A 26479-nucleotide genomic window follows, 5' to 3' on the forward strand; every position below is an offset into this window, starting at 1 on the left:
TTGCGTAAAAAAGAAACAAACATCTATCCTCACATACTTTCCCATTTATAATATAAGTAGGATTATATCGATTTTTAATCAAATGTTTATAGAGATTATTAATAAACAGAATGATGTGTTGTGCGATGATGTTTTAATAAAGATAAATTTTTGAAAAAAGTCAGCATGATGATGCAATAACACTATCAGTTTTATTAATTATCATATCTCTTCAATCTCTCTCTTCAATCAATACTTGCTTATAAAGACGAAAACAGAACCGAAAGTAATCAGTATTTAAAATATAAAAGTGACAATGTGTAGACTAGTCATATTTTCTCTTATAGTATTGTTTGTTGCTAAAATAGATGCAGCAAAAATTTTAGCTATATTTCCAACACCGTCGATAAGCCATCAAGTTGTATTCAGACCATTGACTCAAGAGTTGGCAAGACGAGGCCATGAAATTACTATCATTACAGCAGACCCGGCGTTTACAAAAGAAAATGCACCAGCAAACTTGACAGAAATAGATTTTCATGATATTTCCTATAAAGCATGGAAACAAACCTTCATGAATAGTAAACTACAACTTGGTAAACGAAGCAGTATGGTGGCACTAACAAAAACATTAATTGAAATGATGCTTAAAATGTCAGAGGAGCAAATTAAATCTAAAGAAATGCAAGAGTTGATCAACGATGGTAATAAGAAATTTGATTTAATAATCCTAGAATCATGTGCAAGGCCATATAATATATTTTCACATATATTCAAAGCACCAGTTATTGAAATAAGTTCGTTTGGAATGGCTTTTGGCAGTGAAAAAATCGTCGGTGCCCCGTCTCATCCCTTCTTATACCCGACGGAGTCTAACCAGAAACTGTTTAACTTAACGTTTTGGGAAAAAGTCTATGAATTCTATACACATGTTAGGATAAATAGTTTATGGTCTGCTGCTTTAGATGAAGAAATGTCATTAATTCGTAAACTGTTGGGTAATGATATACCTAGTCATGAGGAATTGAACAAAAATACTGAATTAATGTTTTTGAATATACATCCTGTTTGGAGTCATAACCAACCTTTACCACCTAATGTTATTTCTATATGGGGAATTCATAGGACACCAGAAAAGCCGCTTCCTAAGGTCAGTATTGTTTATCATTAAATATAATAATGTTTTCGTTTAGAAAAAAAATTAAAAGGGGAGATTTACTTACTACTAGAAATTTATTAAAAAGGGGTAAAAAAATAACAAATAAGCCAGACTTGATATTTATGATAACGAATATCTTTAAAATTAAACAATGAACTTACTATTGGAATTAAGATTCTATCTTTCTTATCTTCTTATATATAAAAATGAATCGCAAAATGTGTTGGTAAGCGCATAACTCGAGAACGGCTGAACCGATTTCGATAATTCTTTTTTTATTATATTCCTTGAAGTACGAGGATGGTTTTTATGTAGAGAAAACGTAAATATGTATCACGGGCGAAGCCGGGGCGGACCGCTAGTATTAAATAAACACAAGTAAATAAATGGACACGTAAATTGAACGGTGATAGACTGATAGTATAAGCCGTTATATAAATGTTTATTTTGTTTTCAGGACTTAGAAAATTATTTGAATTCATCAAAAAATGGCGTGGTATACGTAAGTTTTGGGTCTAACGTTCGATCATCTCTGCTTCCACCTAGAACAGTTGAAACATTAATGGGAGTGTTTTCTAAATTACCTTATGATGTGCTTTTGAAATGGGATCACATAAATGTTCCAGGGTTGAGTAGTAATGTTAAAGTATCTACATGGTTACCACAATCAGATCTCTTAAGTAAGACATTTATGCTATTTTAATTTGCAACTTTATTAACAAACCAAAAAGACTATGAGGGCTAATTAATTTCATTTTTAGAAACGTGGACAAAACAGAATATTGTTGAACTAATTTAGAAATATCTTTGCTCTTCTGGCTCATCATGGCATTATGCATGAAATAGAATATTCAGAATCAAATCTTCGTATAATACGTAAATTACTATTATAAGCTACGCGTCCCACGTTAATGTCGATCTTAACCTGTCTGCTATTTCTAGAACATTCTAAGATAGAACTATTTATCACACAAGGAGGTCTACAGTCAACAGATGAAGCTATAAATGCTGGAGTTCCTCTAGTGGGTATTCCGATGTTCGGAGATCAATGGTACAATGTACAACTATACGAATATCATAAAATAGGACTTAAAGTTGATATGGAAAACTTAACTGAAGATAATCTACTTAAAGCAATCAAAACTGTTATTGATGATAAAAGGTAAGTTAGACAGGTTTCGTATCATTTTATGTGTAAAAGATGTAGTAATATTTGAAAAATTGTCGTTGTTATAGCTATAGGAAGAATATAATAAGACTTCGTAACATAATGAGCGACCAGCCGGAGAGCGCGCTGGACCGCGCCGTGTGGTGGACGGAGTACGTGCTGCGGCACGGAGGGGCGAAGCACCTGCGGGCCGCAGGCGCTAACATGCCTTGGACTCAGTACTATGAGATTGAATTTATACTCACATTAGGATCTATAATACTGATATTTGTAGCCACGTTCCTAGTCATTTCCTACTTTCTTTTGCGAAAATTCATAGCAAATAATAAAGTTAAGGTTTCTTAGATGAAATGAATGTAACATATTGTACATATTTTCGAGATTATTATAATAACATAGGGAAACATTTGTAAATAAATAGTAAGTACTAAATAATGTTTTATTAATTATATAATTTCTTTACAAAATTTATGCCCCTTCAAAGTATTTTCACATATACTTAACTAGCTTACCGCCCGCGGCTTCGCTTGCTTTGTCTAAAATCTAATAAATTGTATACTAAAACCTTCCTCTTGAATCATTCTATCTATTAAAAAAAAATTGCATCAAAATCCGTTGCGTAGTTTTAAAGATTTAAGCATACAAAAGGACAGGGACAGAGAAACCGACTTTGCTTTATACTATGTAGTGAAGCACCAATTATTGATATAAGTTCGTTTGGTATGTTCATTGATAGAGAAACTCGTCGCTACGATTGGTATAAATTATTGAAATCTAGTTATCTTGATGTATTGCCACCTTACTAAGATGAGATACTAGATGTAAAGGAGAGGATTGACGGCGGAATAAACTGTACAGAATGAACTAGTAGGCATATCTATATCACTACATAGTATAAAATATAAAACAAAGTCGCTTTTTCTGTCCCTATGTCCCTTTGTATGCTTAAATCTTTAAAACTACGCAACGGATTTTGATGCGGCTTTTATTAATAGATAGAGTGATTCAAGAGGAAGGTTTTAGTTGTAGTTTTAGTATGTAATTATTTTATATTAGGTTTTAGACAAAGCGGGCGAAGCCGCGGGCGGTAAGCTAGTATTATATACAACTCAAAGGTGACTGATATAGTGATCTATCAACGCAAAGCCCAAACCACTGGACTGAAGTTTGGCATGCAGGTAGATGTTAGGACGTAGGCATCCGCTAAGAAAGGATTTCCCGAAATTCTTGCGGGAAAGGGGAAAACGGGGATGCACATACAAAGTCGTGGGCGGAAGCTAGTAAAAAGATATGGACCTCCGGCCCACCCGTGTGGATATTATATCAGCTGGAACATTAAAATATTTTTATACTTCACCGAAACGTGATATCAGACATTAGAAACAAAAACAAAATTATATCTGTGAGATAAAATTGTTAGTAAAATATAAATTTACTGTTATCATTTGAATTTAATAAATTAGATAAACACAATGTCATATATGAACACGATTTTAACTGGTGATTGGGCATGGATTTTAATATTATAAAGCTGAAGAGTTTGTTTGTTTGAACGCGATAATCTCGGAAACTACTGCTCCGATTTGAAAAATTCTTTCAGTGTTAGATAGCCCATTTATCGAGGAAGGATATATCATCTCGCAAATACGAACAGGAGCGGAGCACTGCGGGTAAAACCGCGGAGCACAGATAGTCAGTAATAATGTCAGCAATAATGTCATTAACTCATTAGCCAGTCAGTTCAATTCACGGCGTAATCTGCCTGGAAATAAGAGGTCATACTACGGCCCCTGGACTCACTACTATGAGATTGAATTTCTATTAACATTCGTTTCTATAATCATTACGATTTCATTAAGTATGGTCTTTAGCTTATGCCTTGTATATAATATGCACAAGATAAACCATCCAATTAAAAAGAACATGTCCTTCTTATGTCGTTATTCTTAATGTATGTAGAAAAAATATAAATGGTTGAATTACAATAAGTGTTTGGTTTTCAATCCTTTCTTTCTTCTCATTTATTACTCATGCAACAATCTTATTGTGTATATTTACATATCTTTTTTTATACCATATTTTTAGTTTGTTTATTATACTTATTAGTTATTAGTATGCGAACTAATTATACCAAAACACGAGAGATAATTGTGTTTGTTTATACTTTATAGTAAACAAAATTAAAAAACGTAACCAATCTGGGTCATTTATTTATCTATTTTAATAGGTTGTTAGCAAATTTAGTTAATTATTTATGCATGTATATGAGTCGGTATAATGGATCTCTAGATAAATGACAGAAACACTACTTTAACTGACCTGTTGGCTTGGTTGGTAGAGGCCCTGCCTTCCAAGCCAGAGGTCGTGGATTCGACTCCCACCCAGGTCAAATATTTGTGTGATATCTATGTTTTATCTATGTTGTTAATTATCTATACCGGTAATTTATTTAAAAATTATATTGTATGTATCTTCAATTTGATTTCCAACACAAGCGAAAGCTTAGTAAGGAATGATCGTGCCGTGTGTGAACAAATGTCATTCATCCAGTCGAAATTGTCAAAAGAGAGTGAATTGCCTAATATTTAGGTTTTCTTTCTTTCAGAGCAAATATCTTAAATTTTCTTCTCTATCTGTCTACTCCATTTCGCACAACGAGACACGAAGTGTTTTTATTATGGAAAAAGATTCACTATTATAAGATATTAATGTCAATTCATGTTCAAGGCCGCAGCTATTAACACTCATTTAACATTCATTGAAGCTTTATTTCATGAATGTTTTTAAGAAAATCCTACTATTAGTCCGGGATACATCGCCCATTTTTGCAAGTGATTACTATCAAGCTAATTTTTCGTGAGTAGCTTTATTTTGATGAGATGCCCAATAATTTCATGTACAAAACTCTCGATTGTGGTAGCTACCAGAGGAAACAAGGATAAAATATTTTGATTTGATGGTTCTCAAATATTAATTACTAACTGAATGTTTTTTTTTTGTTCAATCTCAAGATAATTATCTAAATTATTCGAAAAAATATTTGTCCTACAAAATCTATGGTTTGATCAAAGAGTCCCCCTTTCCAATGTGTATCGATAACGAAGTCATCATAAATGATTACTAACCAGCAGATTTTTTTATTTTCACTTATTTAATACTTATTTTTTTTTTTTTTTTTTTTTTTTTTTTTTATTGTACAATAGGGGAGCGCTTGGCCACAATCTCGCCTGATGGTAAGCTGAGATGTGGCCTAAGATGGAGCGCGCTTCCCTAAAATGTACCTGTTCACTCTCCTCTTGAAGACCTCCAAATTGTACTCGTCGGGGAACACAGATTCAGGAAGCATGTTCCAGTCCCTAGCGGTTCGAATAAAGAATGACGATCCGAACCGCTTTGTCCGGGTACATGGAACGTCAACCATGTGGCGATGCCTAGAATCTGTGCGCCTCGACGAACGATGGAAAAATGGGGATGGCGGAATTAGGTCGTGCAATTCCGCAGCGCACTCTCCAAAGTGTATCCGGTAAAAAACCGATAAACTTGCCACTCTGCGACGGTGGGCGAGGCTCTGGAGTTTTTTGCCTACTAGCTCATCGTCGTTTATTAGCCTCTTGGCACGCCTCTCTATCGCCTCAAGTGTCTCCAGCTGGTATTTGGCAGATCCATCCCAGAGGTGAGAGCAGTATTCCATGCACGAACGGACCTGTGCTTGATAGAGGTTGAGCAACTGTCCCGGGCTGAAATACTGCCTCACCTTAACTTATATAATTCAACAGACATATTGTCCTACAAATTGCGTAATAAATATTTGAGAACCGTCAAATCAAAAATTTTTATCCTTGTTACCTCTGTAAGCTACCACAATCGAGAGTTTCATACATGAAATTATTGGGCATCTCATCAAAATAAAGCTACTCACGAAAAATTAGCTTGATAGTAATCACTTGCAAAAATGGGCGATGTATCCCGGACTATATTATAGTATTTTCTATATTTTTATTTTCTACGTCATTTCATGCAACAGCAGAACGTTGGAAAGTATATCTGTTTTACTGAATCTTTAAATTTTTTAAACTACTGACAAGATCTAAGAAAATTATTTAAAAAAAAAAATTACAGGTTTATTATACACATACATTGATTATTTACTGTTAGTGGTTCAATTTTGTTCAATTTATTTATTACTTGAAATATTTATTGGCAAAAATACTCAACTCAACTTACTCTTATGTCATAATAAGGATGTTTGTTAATCTATCATGCTAAAACTACTGAACCTATTTTGATGTTGGTCATTTGGCAGTGTTGTTGCTTATGTATCAAAATAAGGGAATAGGAATACTTACTTATGCTTGTGATTTCTTCCGCAGATGCAACAACGGAGACTGCTAGGAGTTAAATAGTCGCTTATTTTTATAATATTGACTTATATGAGAAAAATATAACTATATTTAATAATAGGACATATCCAGTCACAGTATATGATGATTAATAACATTATTATACTGTGTATTTGTATCTTATATATATGCAATTAACTTATAAAAACTAGTAAATAAAAACAAAAAGAAGTATGTATTGCACAATTTACGTTAATTTTCATATAAATTTTGTAAATTAGTTATAGAAAAAACAGACAACCATTCCTTCTGTATCATTACAGTAATAAGATAAATTACTGCCATAGAAAATTGGTTTCGATTATAAAAAGAATAATAACTCCCCGGTATAGATCATTTAAGCATAATTACCTTGGAATACTATATAATCATATGTATACAGATAAAGTAAAAACATCATCATGACATTCGTTGTATTTGATTATATAATAATGCCCTAGCAAACATAGAAAATTTATATAAACTATACACACACATGCATCTAGTTCATTTGAGCAAATAGCATCATGATGTATAGACTAATACTAGTCTTATTAAGTGCATCTATTATACCGGAAATATACACGGCACGAATATTGGCAATTTTCCCTACACCCTCTATCAGTCATCAAGTTGTGTTTAGGCCGCTAACGCAAGAGTTAGTAAAACGCGGACACCATGTCACCATCCTTACTACAGATCCCGTATTCACAAACAAGAATAGACCAAAAAACCTAACAGAAATAGACGTCCATGATTTATCATACGCAATGTGGAGAGAGAAGTTTACATTCAAGCAAGAATTTGGGAAAAAGGAAACTGTGTACAGTCAGATCAAAACGATTCTGGATTTGATAGTTCCGCTTACAGAAGTGCAGTACAAATCGAAGGAGGTGCAAGAACTAATTAATGATAAGAGCGTGAAATTTGATTTGCTGTTAATAGAAGCTTGGACACGACAGGCGTTAATATACTCACATATTTATAAGGCACCTGTAATACAAGTGAGCTCTTTTGGTGCTATCTTCGATCATGATGAAACAGTGGGCTCGCCTGTACACCCGTTCCTATACCCAATATTGTGCCAACAGAAGATCTATAACCTAACTTTTTGGGAGAAAGTTGAAGAACTTTACAAATACTGGTGGTTCAAAAGTTTGTGGTTTTCAAGGGAAGATGAGGAGATTAAAATATTACGTAAATTTGTTGGAAATGATCTACCGAATTACAGAGAGCTGAGAAATAATATTGATATGGTGTTTTTGAATACGCATCCTATGTTGTTGGATAATCAACCGCTGCCGCCTAATGTTATATCGATATGGGGTATTCATAAGAAGCCAGAAAAGGCATTGCCACAAGTATGTAAAATCTTTTTTTTTATTAATTTATTAGGTGTGCTTTGTGCTCGGTGGATGAAATCTGTAACTTATCTATGTGTTAATCTGGTACATAAACTGCCGCACTGTGAAATATCATGGAAATTCGTAGATAGAGTAACAAACTTCTGTCCTATCCTGATAAATGTTCATAATAATATTAACGTTATTAATAAGTAAAACAAAAACGTGACGCTTCCCAAATCATTAAAAGTAATAACGATTGGAATAAATATCATTGATTTTGATTAATTATTATCATCCCAATTTAGTTTGTCTTGTTTATTCCATTCCAATTAATATTTCCAAGAAATGTCGCTTACAAGTAATTAATCATTATCTTGTTTTTTAGGAACTCAAATCGTATTTAGACTCATCAAAAAACGGTGTTATTTATATAAGTTTCGGTACAAATGCCCCTTCATCGACTTTACCATCCGAATTTATTCAATTGTTGATACGAGTATTTTCAAAGCTTCCCTACGATGTATTGTGGAAATGGGAAAAGGATGAATTGCCTGGGAAATCGGAGAATATACGGATATCCAAATGGTTACCACAATCAGATTTATTGAGTAAGTATTGCAAGGAAAATATCAAAGTAGATAAATAGTTACAATTTGGTGCTAATCTGTGTGTGTGAAAGTAAATCTATGTGCATGAAAAGTTTAAAATAAAAAAAATCAAGACAAATTATTTATTTATAAATAAACGTTCATAAATATGTATGTCTGTCTACAATATGTCTATGTATGTCTGTCAATATTAGTTTGGATACATAATATTCAAAAAAGTGATGAGAATTTTCCAAAAGCATCAGAATATTTAGTGGCAATATTATCAAATGATATCTTTGCTTTTGTATTAACTTTAATTAAATGATATCTCTATTAAAGGGAATGTTAGACAAATTATTTTTTGCAGAACATCCAAAAATCAAACTCTTCATAACACAAGGAGGGCTACAATCTACAGATGAAGCTATAACTGCTGGAGTACCCGTTATTGGTATACCGATGCTTGGAGACCAATGGTACAACGTAGAGAAATATGTGTATCATAAAATTGGACAGAGATTGGACATGGAATCCATAAATGAACAGAATTTGAAGGCGGCTATTGATACTGTTATAGGCGATAAAAGGTAATATTTTGTGCTTTATTATTTTAAATTCTATTATCGTTGTTTTAAAAATATGTTTTTTCGTGAAAAAGTTTCAAGGGTTGGAAGCATATTATGATATGAAGAATTTGAACACTACCAAATATAAAATGTTTCTTTCCGGTCGCTATGTATCCATATTATATCATTAACGAAATTTTATGCAATTATCTGATAACTAATCTTTGAAATAATATCGATTAAATACATAGTAGGTACTGCTGATAACACAATTCATGAAAATAATGTCTGATACTTTTGGCTGTAGTACAACTATGTGATAAACACGTGCAATCAGTGTGACGTCATTTTTGTCGTCAGTAACTTCTGTATGCAATTCTCAAATATCATCTGTTTATTTATTTATCTTATCTTTACTACTGTTTGCGTCTTTATCAATTGTTAATTCATTTTAATTAATTGCATTACTGGCAATTCAATATGATATATAAGGCTATTATAATGACGTCTGTCTTCGGTCTTTATCATTTCTCTTTAGTGTATATTATGGATTACGAATGTTCCTGTTTGGTTAGCAACAAGAGTTTGGTTATCTTTCGGTGTATTTATGCCCGATTCACATTATTCCAGTCCAGTACTGGATTGCTTACTGGAAAAATGTAAACGGGCACTGGAATGAACTGAATCCAGTAAGCATTCCAGTCCAGTACCTGGATTCGCGGTCTACTAATAACTGAAATAATGTAGACGTTACAGGTCCAGTCCAGCACTGGACTGGAATAATGAACAGGGCATTAAATCAAACGAGCGAATGCTCATTCTAAAATCCAACCAAACTATGTCGAATTGTTTAAATATAACGAAAGATAATTATTTCGTTGTTCTTAGTTCGTTCGAAAAGATTCTATGCAATGTTCTAATACTGAACAACCCTGAATACGAGTTTTAATATTCCTCTAGCTCTAGCTTTATGTTCGTTTGATGTAAATGCACCGTTAGTCTACATTGCATTTACATCAAACGAGCGAATGCTCATTCTAACCACACTATGTCAAATTATTTTAGTGTACAGGCGTAGAGCATTCTTTCGTTGTTCTTATAGTGCGTTCGAACAAATTCTATGCAATGAACAACACTGAATACGAGTATATTTAGCGCTCTTGCTGTAGCTCTATGTTCATTCAATGTAAAGACCGTAATACAATAAATAGGGATAGTATAAAATTATTTTTGGTCGGTAGCAAATCATGATATTATACATTTGACAATAGCAATTTTATATTCTCATGAAACTCAGATAATTATGTAACTACGTGATAACCTATCATCGTTTTATAAGTGTCAAAGATAGTCGTCTACATAGTACTCATTTTCTGATAACAATTAAGGCATAAATTTCACGTCTGTTGTTATTTTATATTATAAATAGGTTATAAAAGTAGTTGATAAAATAATTATGAAACATTTAACATGTATCGAATAAAATTATTACGGTTTCCTGCAGATAACAAATTCATAAGAGATTATAATCGATTGTCCATTATAATATTACAGAAACCTTTTTCTTCACTTATCGTATCATGAGCCTAAATAAAGGACACAGTATTGATATACAGAAACAATACTTCATTTACTACAGATAACATTAAATATAATATTATATAACTTGGCGGCATATTATTGTTCTTTATAGTGTTATATCCAGTTTCAATATTTATTGTCTCTAATAAGACAATAAGAATAGGTATCTTTCCTGACATGTGATACATTTTCAATTGCCTCGAACATCGCAATTGAAGCAATTATAAACTTGTAAGCATAAATCAAAATGCATAATAATATAACAAATGTAGCTACCTACAATTCTCCAACCTCTTCCCAAAAGTGGAAGTATATTTACTCTATTTTAAACAGCGGCATATAAGTCGTTAAAAATTCGTATGAGAGTATCTATTACGTCGCAGTGTGGGACGGCCTTCAACGAGGTGAACTGACGACCCGATCAAAGTGTCGGGGAGCCGTTGGAGTCAGGCCGCTGGTAATCGGTCGTTATGGAAATCTTTGGGGGAGTCAATCAGTGGACGTCCTGAAAGGCTGGAATGATGATGATGATCTATTACATTACCAAATATAAAATTAAAACGAGTTATTTAATTAATTTTCGAATATTTAAAAAAGTAGGTACTCTAGGTACGGTTATAAACAACTGTGATCGTCAATAATTGTTTATTTTTTCAGTTATCGAGAGAACATGATTAAACTGCGTACACTATTGAAAGACCAGCCAGATAGTGCCCTAGAGCGCGCCGTGTGGTGGACGGAGTACGTGCTACGGCACGGAGGGGCGAAGCACCTGCGGGCCGCCGCCGCCAACATGCCCTGGACTCAGTATTATGAGATTGAATTTGTATTAAAACTACTATCGCTAATAGCTGCCGTAGTAGTTCCAGTTATAGCAGTGATTTATTTAATTACGATGAAATTTGTTTCTAAATCTAAGTTAAAAGTTTCATAGTTTATATTTGAGTTAGGTATTGTGTGGATAATTTAAGAATGTAATAAATTGTTGATAAACAAACGTGTTTTATTTCGTAAGTGAAAATTTACCTACATAATAATACATCCAATTACATGAATGATACTTCATCCGTACAATTCGAAGAATATAATATTAATTACATAACAAATAACAATTGGAGAAATACAATTATTGCGGACATAACGATATAATGTTAAAGTAGTTAAAAATGTAACCATAAAAAAAATATAATTAAAAGTTTGAAACATTGTTGCTTACATTTATAAAAATTTTCGTTTACAGTATTTTATTTACATCTCAATAATTGTCCTACTCCTATAAATTTGTATGCAGCAAATGTATGAATAGAAGTGTATTAAACAATAAACCATATTTAAAGAACTAATTTTGGATAATTATATGCGAATTGTATAATTATGCAAACCATGAGTCTCAGATTACAAACTATTATAATAATTATAACCCTTATTTATCTATTTTTGTTAATAATAAACAAACTTAACATCACACATAATATTATCATTGTATTTTCACCATTCTCTAAATAGATTTATTTTAAAGTTAACGGACCAATTAAAAACAAGTCAAATATTATCGACTAGCTTTTCACCCGCGTTTTCAAAGAAAAACCCACATAGTTCCCGTGGGATTTCCGGGATTAAACCTATCCTATGTTAATCTAAGTTACCCTCTATATGTGTGCTGAATTTCACAGTACCTAATCAATTTAGTAGTATTTACGTGAAAGAGTAACAAACATACACAAACACATTCATCCTCACAAACTTTCGCATTAATTATAGGTAATATTAGTAGGATAGGAAGGATAGGATTTTCCTACTGATGGTTTCGGAACCGGTAGTTAATCATTTATGTCAATACCTATTGCGTTATTATAATAGCTTATAAGCTGATAGTCAAGTAATCGTTCTATAAGGACTTTTCGTATTTACTTTCCTTGCCCTTTATCGAGTAAATTATCTATGCTTGCAAAGTTATCATACAAGGATAGTTTTTTTTTATAATAAAAAAAAAACTTAGTAAATAATATCGCTAAAATTGTTTTTCTTTTTTTTAACAGGTGATTAATGACATTTTTAAAAATGCGTCAATAGAAATGTAATTTACTTTCTTATGAACAAAATTCTCGTGCACACACGTGTTTTTACCACACCTCCGGAACGGCTTGATCAATTTTTATTATTATATTTTGCGTATATAGGTATCCGATAGGTAAGCGTGAGTCACAGAAATTTTATAACTCATGTCCTAGCAATAAATACAACTGGGTAAGCTAATTTGCACTTGAAATTACCATCAAAATAAATATTGACAGCAGAAAGAAAAATAATTAATTATTCACAACAGTTTACAGATAGACGTTAAACAATACTACTTAGTATTATCTATAACTAGATTTCCGCCCGCGGCTTCGCCCGCATTTTCAAAGAAAAACCCGCATAGTTCCCGTTCCCGTGGAATTTCCGGGATATAACCTATCCTCTGTGTTAATCCAAGTTACCCTCTATATGTGTGCTAAATTTCATTGTAATCGGTTCAGTAGTTTTTACGTGAAAGAGTAACAAACATCCATACATCCATACAAACTTTCGCCTTTATAATAGTACTAGCAATGCCCTGCGGTTTCACCCGCATAGATGCGATATCGTTACAGTGAAAAGTCTACTATAGGTCGGACTATAGGTTTAATTTAATTTTTAATCACATGAAAATCACCTTTACCCCGTCCCGCACTACGGCCTTTGTTTTTTTTTTTGTTTTAGTGGGGAAATCTTTCATAGATACCCACGGCCTCCGGGGGAGGGGCCGTGGGTTATGTCGGATTCCTACCGACCAAAACCCCACTGTGTTCCGTCAAGACGCATAAATTGGTAGAATTCCTCCGTGACCCCCGCACTACGGCCTGCTCGAACAGTATACCTACTATTTTCTGTAGATTGACACTTTTAAAAATTCGTTATATCTTTGGAATGGAATATCCAATTCTTTTCATTTAAAAAGTATTTTGCTTGTATTGAAACAGTCTATAATAAAACATCATTTAATGGGATAAGGATTAATATATGTGTATGAATAACATGGTTTGAATACTGTCGGCACTTCTATTTACTTTGAAAACGTAAAAAAGTTGTTGTAGTAACATAACTACTGAAGATGGACATATGGTATCGCGGACTTTCTTGTAGATATTGATCCATTCTATAATACCGTAGAACATTTTTTTGTTCTATCTTCAATAGATTCCGCAGCGCACGCGATGACAGAAGTTTTATTGAGGATTTTTTTACACCTTGGGTTACATTATTGCATTTTTGGTAAGGATCTCTAATTTTTTTGAAAATGCAATATAGCCTATGTTGCTCAGTAAAGATGCAGCTTTCTAATGGTGAAAGAATTTTTGAAATCGGTCCAGTAGTTTTTGCGTGAAAACCATACATACATACATACTTACATACATACTTACAAACTTTTCCTCTTTATAATATTAGTATAGATTAAGATAGAGTGTATAATATATAATAGAGTGCCTATACATAATAAAATTTCCTATTATACATATAGATAACGTAATGGAAAATAGATATCATATTATGTGACCTTACAAATGAGAACACATGTGTTTGTAGTACTCGAGTGAACATGAACTTGTCTATAACTTTGACTATTTTGTGTGTTTTAATATTGAGAATTAAGTGTGCAAGAATATTAGCTGTGTTTCCAATACCATCCATAAGCCATCAAGTAGTATTTCGGCCCTTGACACAAGAACTAGCGAAGCGTGGTCACGAAGTCGTCGTCATAACCACTGATCCTATATTTCCAAAAGGTCAATCTCCAGAAAACTTTACAGAAATAGATATCCATGACGCATCATACGAACTCTGGAGGAACAGCTTCGTCCACTCAATCGAATTTGGTAAAGAAGAAAACTTGTACATTGAACTGGAAATCGTGTTGGAAACATTTCCAAAACTCATAGAAATGCAGGCTAGAATGAAGGAGGTTCAAGATGTAATATACGGAAAGTTTGATCTGCTATTACTGGAAGCATGTTCGCGACAAGCCCTTATTTACTCCCACGTTGTAAAAGCCCCTGTAGTTCAAATTAGCTCATTTGGAATGATGATTGGAAGTGATTATATCCTAGGAACACCATCGCATCCTATCTTATACCCATCTGGGTTACACCAACGTTTATACAACTTAACATTTTGGGAGAAGTTACATGGATTTTATAAGCATTGGAGGATTGAGAGATCCTACAGTGAGTATGAAGATGTAGATAATGAAATGTTCAAAAGGGTTTTTGGCAATGATGCGCCCACTTTGAATGAATTGAGGAACAATGTTGATTTGATGTTACTCAATACACATCCGGTATGGACGAATAATCAACCTTGGCCTCCTAACGCTGTTTCTATTTGGGGAATTTATAGAAAGCCTAGTCAGGAACTACCAAAGGTAATTTTCTAATACTTTTACGATAATTTTTATATTTTTCTTTATTTACCAAAATGAATATATATCTATTTCGCATTTCTTATAACGTTTTTCTGGCGGATTTAAATTGATAATATAGATAATATTTACTATATCAAACGTTTGTTTACTTTAATTTTAGGATAGTTTATCGAACGTGATTTAATCTGACACGATTGATACAGTACTGAATACTTTTTTAATAGCCTGATTACTCATCTCTACTTATTCGTTATTATCTTTTGGCCATTCAATTGGGTTATAGTTTATACCGTCAACCATTATCCCAATATAACCCAAATATGAAAGGTTATTCCCAATATAACCTTTCAACTTTGTTATTCAACTAATGAACATACATATTGTTATATGCAATAATAATAGCATCAGAAAAGATATAAAAAGTGAAGTCCCGTGTCCCCAAGTGGGGTAAGGGGCAGATGCATTATACATCTGTTTCACTGATCGATTTTCTTTAGGGACAAGTAGGTGATCAGCCTTCTGTGTCCTACCAGACCGAGACATTTTTTTTTCTTCGTCTCCACCGGGAATCGAACCCAGGACCCCTCGGTGCTACGCACACGCGTCAACCACTGTACCAAGGAGGCGGTCACTTTTTTTTTTTTTTTTTTAGAAAAGATATAGTTTGATATAAATGTCTTTGGATATATAAAGAATAATTCAACTTTCATTTCAGGATATCAAAACGTATTTAGATTCTTCGGAAAACGGTGTTATTTACTTCAGTTTGGGAACCAATGTCTTCTCTTCTTTATTAAGGCCAGAAACCATACAAATGTTCATTAATACGTTTTCCAAATTAAAATATAATGTTTTATGGAAATGGGAGAAAGACGAAATGCAAGGAAAATCCGAGAATATAAAAATATTTAAATGGCTGCCACAATCCGACGTCCTAAGTAATTTTATTTATTAGTTCATATTTAATGAGTGTCAATAAATTCTTCATTTACAGGAATGCGAAAAGTATTTATTATAACATATTTTCATTAATTGATACATGTGGAACGAATTTAATTATTGTATGTTTTATTTTTTTTTCAAAAGACAACTTTGTAAGTATGCAAATAAAGGTTCCACTAAACATACACTAATGAAAATCAATAATACGAACACTTGTAACAATAAACAAATAAAAATCATAGCTGTCATTTATTCAAGTGTCTTTTATTATTTGAACAACATCAATACTTTATGTATTGGTATAAACAAAAACATATTTTTATTGTCTGCCTGGTTTTCTGCTATTTGCTTCTATCCATACTTAATATTATAAATGCGAAAGTAACTCTGTCTGTCTGTCTGTTACTCAATCACGCCTAAACTACTGAACCAATTTGCATGAAATTTGGTATGGAGATATTTTGATATCCGAAAAAGGACATAGGCTACCTTTTATTGCGAAATATGTACCACGGGCGAAGCCGGGGCGGACCTCTAGTTTCTCATAATTTCTTCACAACTAAAACGGCATTGCAACTTAAATAAAATCGAAGTTTGTAGAGCATCAAAGATAGCATTTTATTTCATTGTTGTTCATCATAAAGTTCCAAAATTTTGCATACGATAAATGTCGAGTTAGGATGCTAACATTATTATAACAAGTGAGAATAGTATAAGTAGTTTACCATCGTAATATTTCAGAACATCCAAAAATAAAACTCTTCATAACACAAGGAGGGCTACAATCTACAGATGAAGCTATAACTGCTGGAGTACCTCTTATTGGTATACCGATGCTTGGAGACCAATGGTACAACGTAGAGAAATACGTGTATCATGGAATTGGGTTAAGACTCGATTTGCCGACTTTGAATGAAGAAAAATTGAGATCAGCTATTGAAAAAGTGATACTTGACCCAAGGTGAGAATTAGCATACGTTAAATAGGTCAATTTTATAATGGAAAATTGAAACTTATTTAGCATACGATTCCTAGGTCTTGTTGAGGTTTTATATGGGCTTTTCATTGAATTTTATATACAAATAACATGCTCTCAAAAGCTAAATGGATAGTGTTTTAATTATATATGATTATGTTATAATCAAATTGAATTGAATATTGTATGCAGTTAGAAAGGGATTGTTAATTAATAAGATTTATAAGAGACTAGCTTTCCGCCCGCGGCTTCGCCCGCGTTTTCAAAGAAGAACCCGTTCCCGTAGGATTTCCGGGATAAAACCTATCCTATGTCCTTTCTCGGGTATCAAAATATCTCTATACCAAATTTCATGCAAATTGGTTCAGTAGTTAAGGCGTGATTGAGTAACAGACAGACAGACAGAGTTACTTTCGCATTTATAATATTAGTATGGATTAAGAAGAGATTAAGAAGATAAGATTAAGAAGAGATTAATAAGATTGTTAATTATGTAAACCACTGCTGCAAACTGTCTGCTTCATTGATAGTACTGTAGCAGTGGAGTGCATTCCTAGTAGTCATAATAATTTGTATTAAATTATATTATTTTTACTAACATAATTTTTAAGTTATCAATTGTTACTAACAAAATGAGTCCTGATGCTTGAATTAATAAATTATTATTTGGGGGGGCAAGTATCTCGCCTCGCGGCGGTGTGAAAAAAAAACTCCGGCTGAGTGGCCAGACGGCCGGAGTCTAGGGCGACTGAGTGAGGAACCTTCGGACTATTCGATCGTTATCCAGAAGGACTGCCCGCTGTATCCCCACTGTCATGGGATAGGGATTATCTCGGCAGACACACCGTCCCACATCTCGACAACCTCGTGCGCCAGATCCAGATATTTGAGCCGTTTATCTGACTCGGCCTTAACAAGATTGTCGTCATGTGGAATAGTGATGTCTACCAAGAAAATCCTAGAAGTTGCTCGGTCCACCACCACAATATCAGGTCTATTCGCTAGGATAGTCCTGTCTGTGATGATGGGCCGATCCCAGTACAACTTGGCACGGTTATTTTCCAGGACTGGCTCCGGCGCGTACTTGTAGTAAGGCACTTTTCCTTCAAGAAGGCCATACTTCAGAGCGAGCTCTTGGTGGATAATCCTGGCTGCTAGGTTGTGCCTGTGCAAATACTCAGAGTTGGCAAGCATGGAACAACCGGAAGTAACATGTCGGAGAGTTTCTCCAGGACGGTGACACATACGACATAAGTCCTGGGTCCCGTCCTTTATGATGTGATTATTATTATTATTAACAGAAACAAATCTAAATGTGATGAGGCTTGGAACAATGTTTTTTTAATAATTATCTATTAACAACTTTAATATATGTTAAATACTTACTGAAAAGTCTCTCCGTTGTGATTATATTCTCTCAATTTTTAAATGTTTCGTTTTTCCAGCTTCAAGCAGAACATAGAAAAGTTAAGGTGTATTATGGATGACAATTCAAAAAGTGGTCTGGATCGCGCCGTGTGGTGGACGGAGTACGTGCTGCGGCACGGAGGGGCGAAGCACCTGCGGGCCGCCGCCGCCAACATGCCCTGGACTCAGTATTATGAGATTGAATTTGTTTTGAAGCTAGTTTCTTTAAGTTTAAGTGTGTGTATTGTAAGCGTTGGATTGTTGTTTTATATGTGGTTTGATTGGGTAGAGGTAGATAGGGTTCGAGTAGGTCGATTGGTAAAGAAGGATAAAAGTGTCTAATTTAAAAACTTAATAGGGCTGCTTTGCCTGTATATGGATATAATTATCTGGTTAGTCTGTAGTCTGTATCTTATATGCTAATCTAACTATAATCTAATATGTAGTAAATTTCATAGAGAGTCGATTAACCGTGATCTCGTGATAAAGTAGGTCTATCTATTTATACTCAATATAAGTAAGATTTATCATATAATATTTTGTCATAATTATTGTATAATATTGACCGCCTCCTCGGTACAGTGGTTGACGCGTGAGCGTAGAACCGAGGGGTCCTGGGTTCGATTCCCGGTGGAGACGAAAAAAAAAATGTCTCGGTCTGGCAGGACAGAGAAGGCCGATCACCTACTTGTCCCTAAAGAAAAATCGATCAGTGAAACAGATGTATGAATAATGCATCTGCCCCCTACCTCACTACGGGGACACGGGACTTCACTTATTGTTACATAATATTAAGTACTCACAAAGTATCCAATATACGTTATCCCACATTCTAGCGAATTCTGTGTCGCATGTAAATTCATAATTCTTTTTGACGTGACAACGTCTTATAATTCGATAGAGCCGGCTGCACGCACGAAAAAACATGACTCATGCGTGATGCGGCGTTACCTCGCTATGAGGCGTTCCATGTAAGACTTGAAGTGCAAGCGAGAGCGGGGAAAGAGCGACAAAGAAGCACAATCGGACGTTGTCACGTTCAACTATCGTCAGTAATCCGACTTTACAGACAACCAATTTTTTTTACGATAAACATGGTAGGTATAAAGAAGTTATATTTGTTTTACTTTCAGTAGGTACAGCATGTTTGGCCGTTATTGAAAAACAATATGCAAATTATTACTTAGGTACTAGCTGAGCTCCGCGGTTTTACCCGCAGCGCTCCGGTCCTGTTGGTATTAGCGAGATTATATTATATAGCCTTTCTCGATAAATGGGCTATCTAACACCGAAATAATTTTTCAAATTGGACCAGTTCCTGAGATTAGAGCGTTCACACAAACAAACAAAAAATATAATATTAGTATAGATTAGCATGGTATAAAGATGTTACATTTGTTACATTATCCAGTTCCTGAGATTAGAGCGTTCACACAAACAAACAAAAAATATAATATTAGTATAGATTAGCATGGTATAAAGATGTTACATTTGTTTTACTTACAGTAGGTACAGCATGTTTAGCCGTTATTGAAAAACAGCATGCAAATTATTACTTATTACAAAGAATAAGAAATATATAAATAACCCATTGACCACCGAGCGCCCCGATCGGGGCGCGACACAATAGATTATCTATTGTGTCTGTGATTCCGGGGACTGATGGATAACTAGCGGTCCGCCCCGGCTTCGCCCGTGGTACATATTTACGTTTTCTCTACATAAGAACCATCATCGTACTTCAAGGAATATAATAAAAAAAGAAATATCGAAAACGGTTCAGCCGTTCTCAAGTTATGCGCTTACCAACACATTTTGGAATTCATTTTTATATTATAGACTAGTGGTCCGCCCCGGCTTCGCCCGTGGTACATATTTACGTTTTCTCTACATAAGAACCATCCTCGTACTTCAAGGAATATAATAAAAAAAGAATTATCGAAATCGGTTCAGCCGTTCTCGAGTTATGCGCTTACCGCGATTATTTTGCGATTCATTTTTATATATAAGATTAATAGATACATAAATCAATGAATGGATAATTAATAATAAAAAATGAAATACATTATTTTTGGTGTTTAATTACTTTATTTGCAGGTTTTAGACATTATAAATATGTGTATGAATAAAATTATAGTCTGGAAGAAAAATAAATTATCTAACTGTAGCGATATAGTTTAGCACTTAAAGATAATAATATGTAATTAATGAATGTTTGAATTAAGTTTCTTAATAATATACGTATAGAGAAATAATTATTGTTTCATTATTAATTCTGACGTCAAGAAAATGAACATAAAATACAAATAAATGAGTGTCGTATTGCATTTAAAATACAATTAACAATAACTTACATAAAATTAGATTGATTATTCTTTTTAAGCAATTTGAATTTTTTGAATTTGTAATCTATACTAATATTATAATCTATACTAATATTATAAAGAGGAAAAGTTTGTAAGTATGTATGTATGTATGTATGGTTTTCACGCATAAACTACTGGACCGATTTCAAAAATTCTTTCACCATTAGAAAGCTGCATCTTTACTGAGCAACATAGGCTATATTGCATTTTCAAAAAAATTAGAGATCCTTACCAAAAATGCAATAATGTAACCCAAGGTGTAAAAAAATCCTCAATAAAACTTCTGTCATCGCGTGCGCTGCGGAATCTATTGAAGATAGAACAAAAAAATGTTCTACGGTATTATAGAATGGATCAATATCTACAAGAAAGTCCGCGATACCATATGTCCATCTTCAGTAGTTATGTTACTACAACAACTTTTTTACGTTTTCAAAGTAAATAGAAGTGCCGACAGTAATCAAACCATGTTATCCATACACATATATTAATCCTTATCCCATTAAATGATGTTTTATTATAGACTGTTTCAATACCAGCAAAATACTTTTTAAATGAAAAGAATTGGATATTCCATTCAAAAGATATAACGAATTTTTAAAAGTGTCAATCTACAGAAAATAGTAGGTATACTGTTCGAGCAGGCCGTAGTGCGGGGGTCACGGAGGAATTCTACCAATATGCGTCTTGACGGAACACATCTATGAAAGATTTCCCCACTAAAACAAAAAAAAAAAGAAAAGGCTGTAGTGCGGGACGGGGTAAAGGTGATTTTCATGTGCTTAAAAATTAAACCTATAGTCCGACCTATAGTAGACTTTTCACTGTAACGATATCGCTATCTATGCGGGTGAAACCGCAGGGCATTGCTAGTAATAAATAAAATTAATGTATTTTATTGGTCAAAGATATTAAAGTGATAAATATTTTCAAATGCAAAATGAAGGCCCATGTCCCAGCAGTGGGAACGTATATGGACTGATGATGATGATGATGGACTCGCTTTTATTAGTTTCATCTGTACGATTGCATGTTTTTATACATAACCGACTCGATTTGGACTTTAAACGGGCTTATCAAGGATCGGTGACAATAATTTCGTAAGTTAGAGAATGTATAAACTTCGAATAAAGCAAATGATAAAATTCGATTATTTTTATGTCACGAATCGAAACTTTAATTAAGTAGGTACCTATATTTACATTATATATTATACAGATAACTGGAGATAAACATCAGGTACACAAACCCCGCTAAGATAAATCTTTCCCATTTTCAAGCAAAACATTTTCCGCATCTGTTTTATAAATCCAAATATATGAACATCCATAACAGTGATTTATTCTTTTCACTGCATATAATAAACTAGATGTGCCCCGCGGTTTTACCCGCATTTCTCTGCTCCTATTGGTCTTAGCGTGATGGTACACATAGCCTCGATAAATGGACTATATTTTTTCAAATCAGACCCGTAGTTCCTGAGATTAGCGCTTTCAAGCAAACAAACTTTATAATAGTAGTATAGGTACTAGCTTTCCGCGTGCAGCTTCGCCTGCTTTGTTTAAGCCTAATAAATTATAAAACCTTCCTTTTGAATCATTCTCTCTATTTTTAAAAAATCGCATCAAATCCGTTTCGTAGTATTCAAGATTTAAGCATACATAGGGATATAGGGGCAAAAAAGTGACTTTGTTTATACTATGTAGTGATATAGCAGTTGAATATAAGAAAAACGCAATAAACAACATAATTAAATCGTTTGGAGAAAGTGTTTTATTATACAAGGAATAAATAAATGTGCTTCTGAATCAAGGATATGTTAATTTCGGTCGTTTAGTTAAGTTTTATTTTAAGCCAGTCGTGGTGACAATGAGCGAGCGTACGAGGATTTTTATTAAATTAATGTAATGAATGAAAATGATTTTTTTTAACCATTTATTGATAGAAACAAATAAACATACATTAAGCATACAGAAGAAAGACTACATAAATCTTGCTCGTGGTGCAATTAATTATTGTAATTTGTATTGTAGACATTATGAAGTATACACACTGATTTTAACAATGAGCGTATGTGCCGAGCATACGAGTCAGAAGTGAAACTTCTTTGACAAGATTCAGAGATACCAAAATCGTTGCCTTGCTCCATGACGTGACGGTATTGCTTCAAAATTTCACTGTACAAATATAGCAAAGGGCGGTCGTATCGCTTGGTAGCGATTGGATCAGATCAGTTGGATCAGGCAACCCTTACAAAAAAGCAAACACATACTTTCTGTTAATTAATTTTAATTCAGGATTTTTATGTAATAATTTGTTCAGTTTTTATAATTGATAGATATTTTATTACGCTTGTGTTTTGTTGTTTAATAAAAAATGAGTAATTCTTTGTAACAGAAAATGATAGAAACCATAATATGAGTGATTTTTAATGAAGATGTACATTGTGTTACAAATGTGTTTTTTCATAAGTTGAAGCATGTTGTAAATGTAGAAATGTTTTAATTATCATACATATAAATTATAATATAAAGTATTGTATTCGTTTTTATATACTTTGGTTTCTTTCCTATTTCATTCTATTGTAATTTATTTTCATAGAATCGAAAATTTTCCTAGACTTATCATAAATATATCTAAATGTTCTCACATTTGTATTCTCATACACGAGTAAATCCTTCGTGGAAAGAGGAACTTATTACAGGAACTAGGATTTCACGTGTAAAATGTAATAGATATAGGCGTAGTAACCATAAATTATTAAGCAGAATAAATAAAAGTTTTACAAGTAAGTACTGTATATAATATGAATTGTTTTATTTTCTTATAGTTCGATAATGCGAAATGTTCAACACGATAGGAAATTATAATCCTAACTACTAATATTATAATTTTATAAATGCGAATGTTTGTGAGGATGGATAGATGTTTGTTACTCTTTCACGCAAATACTACTGAACCGATTATAATGAAATTTTGTATGTAGTTAGCTGAGGACCTAGAATAAACCATAGGCTATAAATTTATAAAGAATAGAAAAAATTCGATCACGAGGCGGGACTCGAACCCGCATCCTTCGCGCCATTCCGGGGCGGATGCCTTACCAACTCAGCCACTCGTGACCCGCCAGAGCAATCGAATTTATTCTATTCTTTCAGTTTTATGTGTCTGAAGGGACACACCGCGCGCCATCTATTGAGATGATTAACAACCATTTCAACCAATATGAAGCACTTTTCAGTGAATACAATATTGTAACGATGGAACACGACCTTTTTTGTTGAATTTATATTTTTGGTTTTATGGCATTCAAATGCTTTATAAATATAAATTTATAAAGAATAGAAAAAATTCGATCACGAGGCGGGACTCGAACCCGCATCCTTCGCGCCATTCCGGGGCGGATGCCTTACCAACTCAGCCACTCGTGACCCGCCAGAGCAATCGAATTTATTCTATTCTTTCAGTTTTATGTGTCTGAAGGGACACACCGCGCGCCATCTATTGAGATGATTAACAACCATTTCAACCAATATGAAGCACTTTTCAGTGAATACAATATTGTAACGATGGAACACGACCTTTTTTGTTGAATTTATATTTTTGGTTTTATGGCATTCAAATGCTTAAATGAATGGCGCGAAGGATGCGGGTTCGAGTCCCGCCTCGTGATCGAATTTTTTCTATTCTTTATAAATTTATATTTATAAAGCATTTGAATGCCATAAAACCAAAAATATAAATTCAACAAAAAAGGTCGTGTTCCATCGTTACAATATTGTATTCACTGAAAAGTGCTTCATATTGGTTGAAATGGTTGTTAATCATCTCAATAGATGGCGCGCGGTGTGTCCCTTCAGACACATAAAACTGAAAGAATAGAATAAATTCGATTGCTCTGGCGGGTCACGAGTGGCTGAGTTGGTAAGGCATCCGCCCCGGAATGGCGCGAAGGATGCGGGTTCGAGTCCCGCCTCGTGATCGAATTTTTTCTATTCTTTATAAATTTATATTTATAAAGCATTTGAATGCCATAAAACCAAAAATATAAATTCAACAAAAAAGGTCGTGTTCCATCGTTACAATATTGTATTCACTGAAAAGTGCTTCATATTGGTTGAAATGGTTGTTAATCATCTCAATAGATGGCGCGCGGTGTGTCCCTTCAGACACATAAAACTGAAAGAATAGAATAAATTCGATTGCTCTGGCGGGTCACGAGTGGCTGAGTTGGTAAGGCATCCGCCCCGGAATGGCGCGAAGGATGCGGGTTCGAGTCCCGCCTCGTGATCGAATTTTTTCTATTCTTTATAAATTTATATTTATAAAGCATTTGAATGCCATAAAACCAAAAATATAAATTCAACAAACCATAGGCTTTTATCCCGGAAATCCCACAGGAACGGGAACTATGCAGGTTTTACTGTTGAAACGCGGGCGAAGCCGCGGGCGGAAATCTAGTGACCTATACTATAGACTATAGTAATGTTTATTATGGATTCATTAAACATTTTTTCAACAATTTTGACATTCTTATAATCTGCTAAAAACATTGCCTTTCACTTCGTACACAATTAAAATTTAAACCCTCAAAACAACTCCAACAAGAACCTTTCACTCAAACTTCTCATGCCTTAGTGCTCATTTTTATTTCGCTCCGCGTATCTCAAGCCCCAGATATCGTTAAGGATTCTGTAAATCGTCGCGAGTCTCCGAGCAAAATAATCGTATTTTCGCTTCATTTGCTCGCCGTCGTCGTAATTTGCTATCTACGTAATCATGGATAGGTCTGACACGGTGTTTTGAACCCGCTTTTCCGAGTGAATAAGTTCACACCTATTAGGAGAATTATATTGCATTAAATCTCTGCAGGTGATAAATATTCGGAAGCTCTTTAAGCCTACTTAAGTACACAGAACATTCCTTAGGCCTTTTTCCTTATCCTACATAGTACCTACATTCCTTAACTCCTATCGTCAATTGTTTCCTTATCCTTTAGAAGCGAGCAACGCATTAGAAGCCTCTGCTCTGCTTTTTTCATGGTATTCCATACCATCAGGAGAACTGCCAGCTCGGTTGTCATCTCTAAGAGAAATAATAAAACAAAATTTGATCAACATTAATCCTTACGTTATGCTTTAAAAGCGGTCATGTCCTTTGCCCGCTTTTTAGTCCTACAGCTGTAAATGTAAATACCTAGTCGGTGATCGCTTACCATCACCCAAACCATCTAACTTGCCCGCTTAAAGAGTAATCACAGGAGAATGTTCTATACATACTATGTATAATATTTTTCAAGCGTAGAGTGAACAGGTACCTTCTAGGGAAGCGCGTTCCATCTTAGACCACATCTCAGCTTAACATCAGGCAAGATTTTGGTCAAGCGCTTCCCTATTCCCAATAAAAAAAACATACATATAAATCAGAAGACAAATCAGAACATACCACTTGTAGCCACTCCTACAGATTTACTTTATCAGTAATCCCTTAGTAACAACACTTCAGTAGTTCTTATACTATAAGTTAAGAAGATTATACTAGGTATTGTGTACGGTGGTCTAAATTCTTATTCTAAGGAG

General features: G+C 33.9%; 3 protein-coding genes across 3 annotated transcripts; all 3 read left to right on the forward strand.

Moving 5' to 3' along the window:
* Positions 1–295: 295 nt before the first annotated feature.
* Positions 296–2651, forward strand: LOC149898694 (UDP-glucosyltransferase 2-like). The gene is made up of 4 exons (XM_090114817.1): positions 296–1129; positions 1596–1818; positions 2081–2300; positions 2375–2651. Exons 1-4 carry the CDS (start codon positions 296–298, stop codon positions 2649–2651), a joined length of 1554 nt encoding a protein of 517 aa, XP_089970943.1.
* A 4559-nt stretch (positions 2652–7210) lies between these two features.
* LOC149898695 (UDP-glycosyltransferase UGT5-like) lies at positions 7211–11724 on the forward strand. Its single transcript, XM_090115207.1, has 4 exons — positions 7211–8046; positions 8417–8639; positions 8989–9208; positions 11426–11724. Exons 1-4 carry the CDS (start codon positions 7213–7215, stop codon positions 11700–11702), a joined length of 1554 nt encoding a protein of 517 aa, XP_089971333.1. The 5' UTR covers positions 7211–7212; the 3' UTR covers positions 11703–11724.
* Positions 11725–14356: 2632 nt separating this feature from the next.
* LOC149898696 (UDP-glucosyltransferase 2-like) lies at positions 14357–19090 on the forward strand. Its single transcript, XM_090115209.1, has 4 exons — positions 14357–15209; positions 15925–16147; positions 16893–17112; positions 18573–19090. The coding sequence occupies exons 1-4, from the start codon at positions 14388–14390 to the stop codon at positions 18874–18876; spliced, it is 1569 nt and encodes a 522-aa protein (XP_089971335.1). The 5' UTR covers positions 14357–14387; the 3' UTR covers positions 18877–19090.
* The last annotated feature ends 7389 nt before the right edge of the window (positions 19091–26479 follow it).

This window comes from Colias eurytheme, chromosome 22, assembly GCF_061535395.1.
Source record: "Colias eurytheme isolate Ceu_HAF_F1 chromosome 22, ilColEury1 Martin Lab GWU primary, whole genome shotgun sequence".
Taxonomy (NCBI): Eukaryota; Metazoa; Arthropoda; class Insecta; order Lepidoptera; family Pieridae; genus Colias; species Colias eurytheme.

Bases quoted from the DNA above. Each gene is read 5' to 3' on its own strand.
- LOC149898695 (XM_090115207.1), top strand. From the start codon at position 7,213: ATGATGTATAGACTAATACTAGTCTTATTAAGTGCATCTATTATACCG. The intron at 8,640-8,988 runs GTAAGTATTGCA...TATTTTTTGCAG, and splicing joins ACCACAATCAGATTTATTGA to AACATCCAAAAATCAAACTC. The intron at 9,209-11,425 runs GTAATATTTTGT...TTATTTTTTCAG, and splicing joins ACTGTTATAGGCGATAAAAG to TTATCGAGAGAACATGATTA.
- LOC149898694 (XM_090114817.1), top strand. From the start codon at position 296: ATGTGTAGACTAGTCATATTTTCTCTTATAGTATTGTTTGTTGCTAAA. The intron at 1,130-1,595 runs GTCAGTATTGTT...TTTTGTTTTCAG, and splicing joins CAGAAAAGCCGCTTCCTAAG to GACTTAGAAAATTATTTGAA. The intron at 2,301-2,374 runs GTAAGTTAGACA...TCGTTGTTATAG, and splicing joins ACTGTTATTGATGATAAAAG to CTATAGGAAGAATATAATAA.
- LOC149898696 (XM_090115209.1), top strand. From the start codon at position 14,388: ATGAACTTGTCTATAACTTTGACTATTTTGTGTGTTTTAATATTGAGA. The intron at 15,210-15,924 runs GTAATTTTCTAA...CTTTCATTTCAG, and splicing joins CTAGTCAGGAACTACCAAAG to GATATCAAAACGTATTTAGA. The intron at 16,148-16,892 runs GTAATTTTATTT...GTAATATTTCAG, and splicing joins GCCACAATCCGACGTCCTAA to AACATCCAAAAATAAAACTC.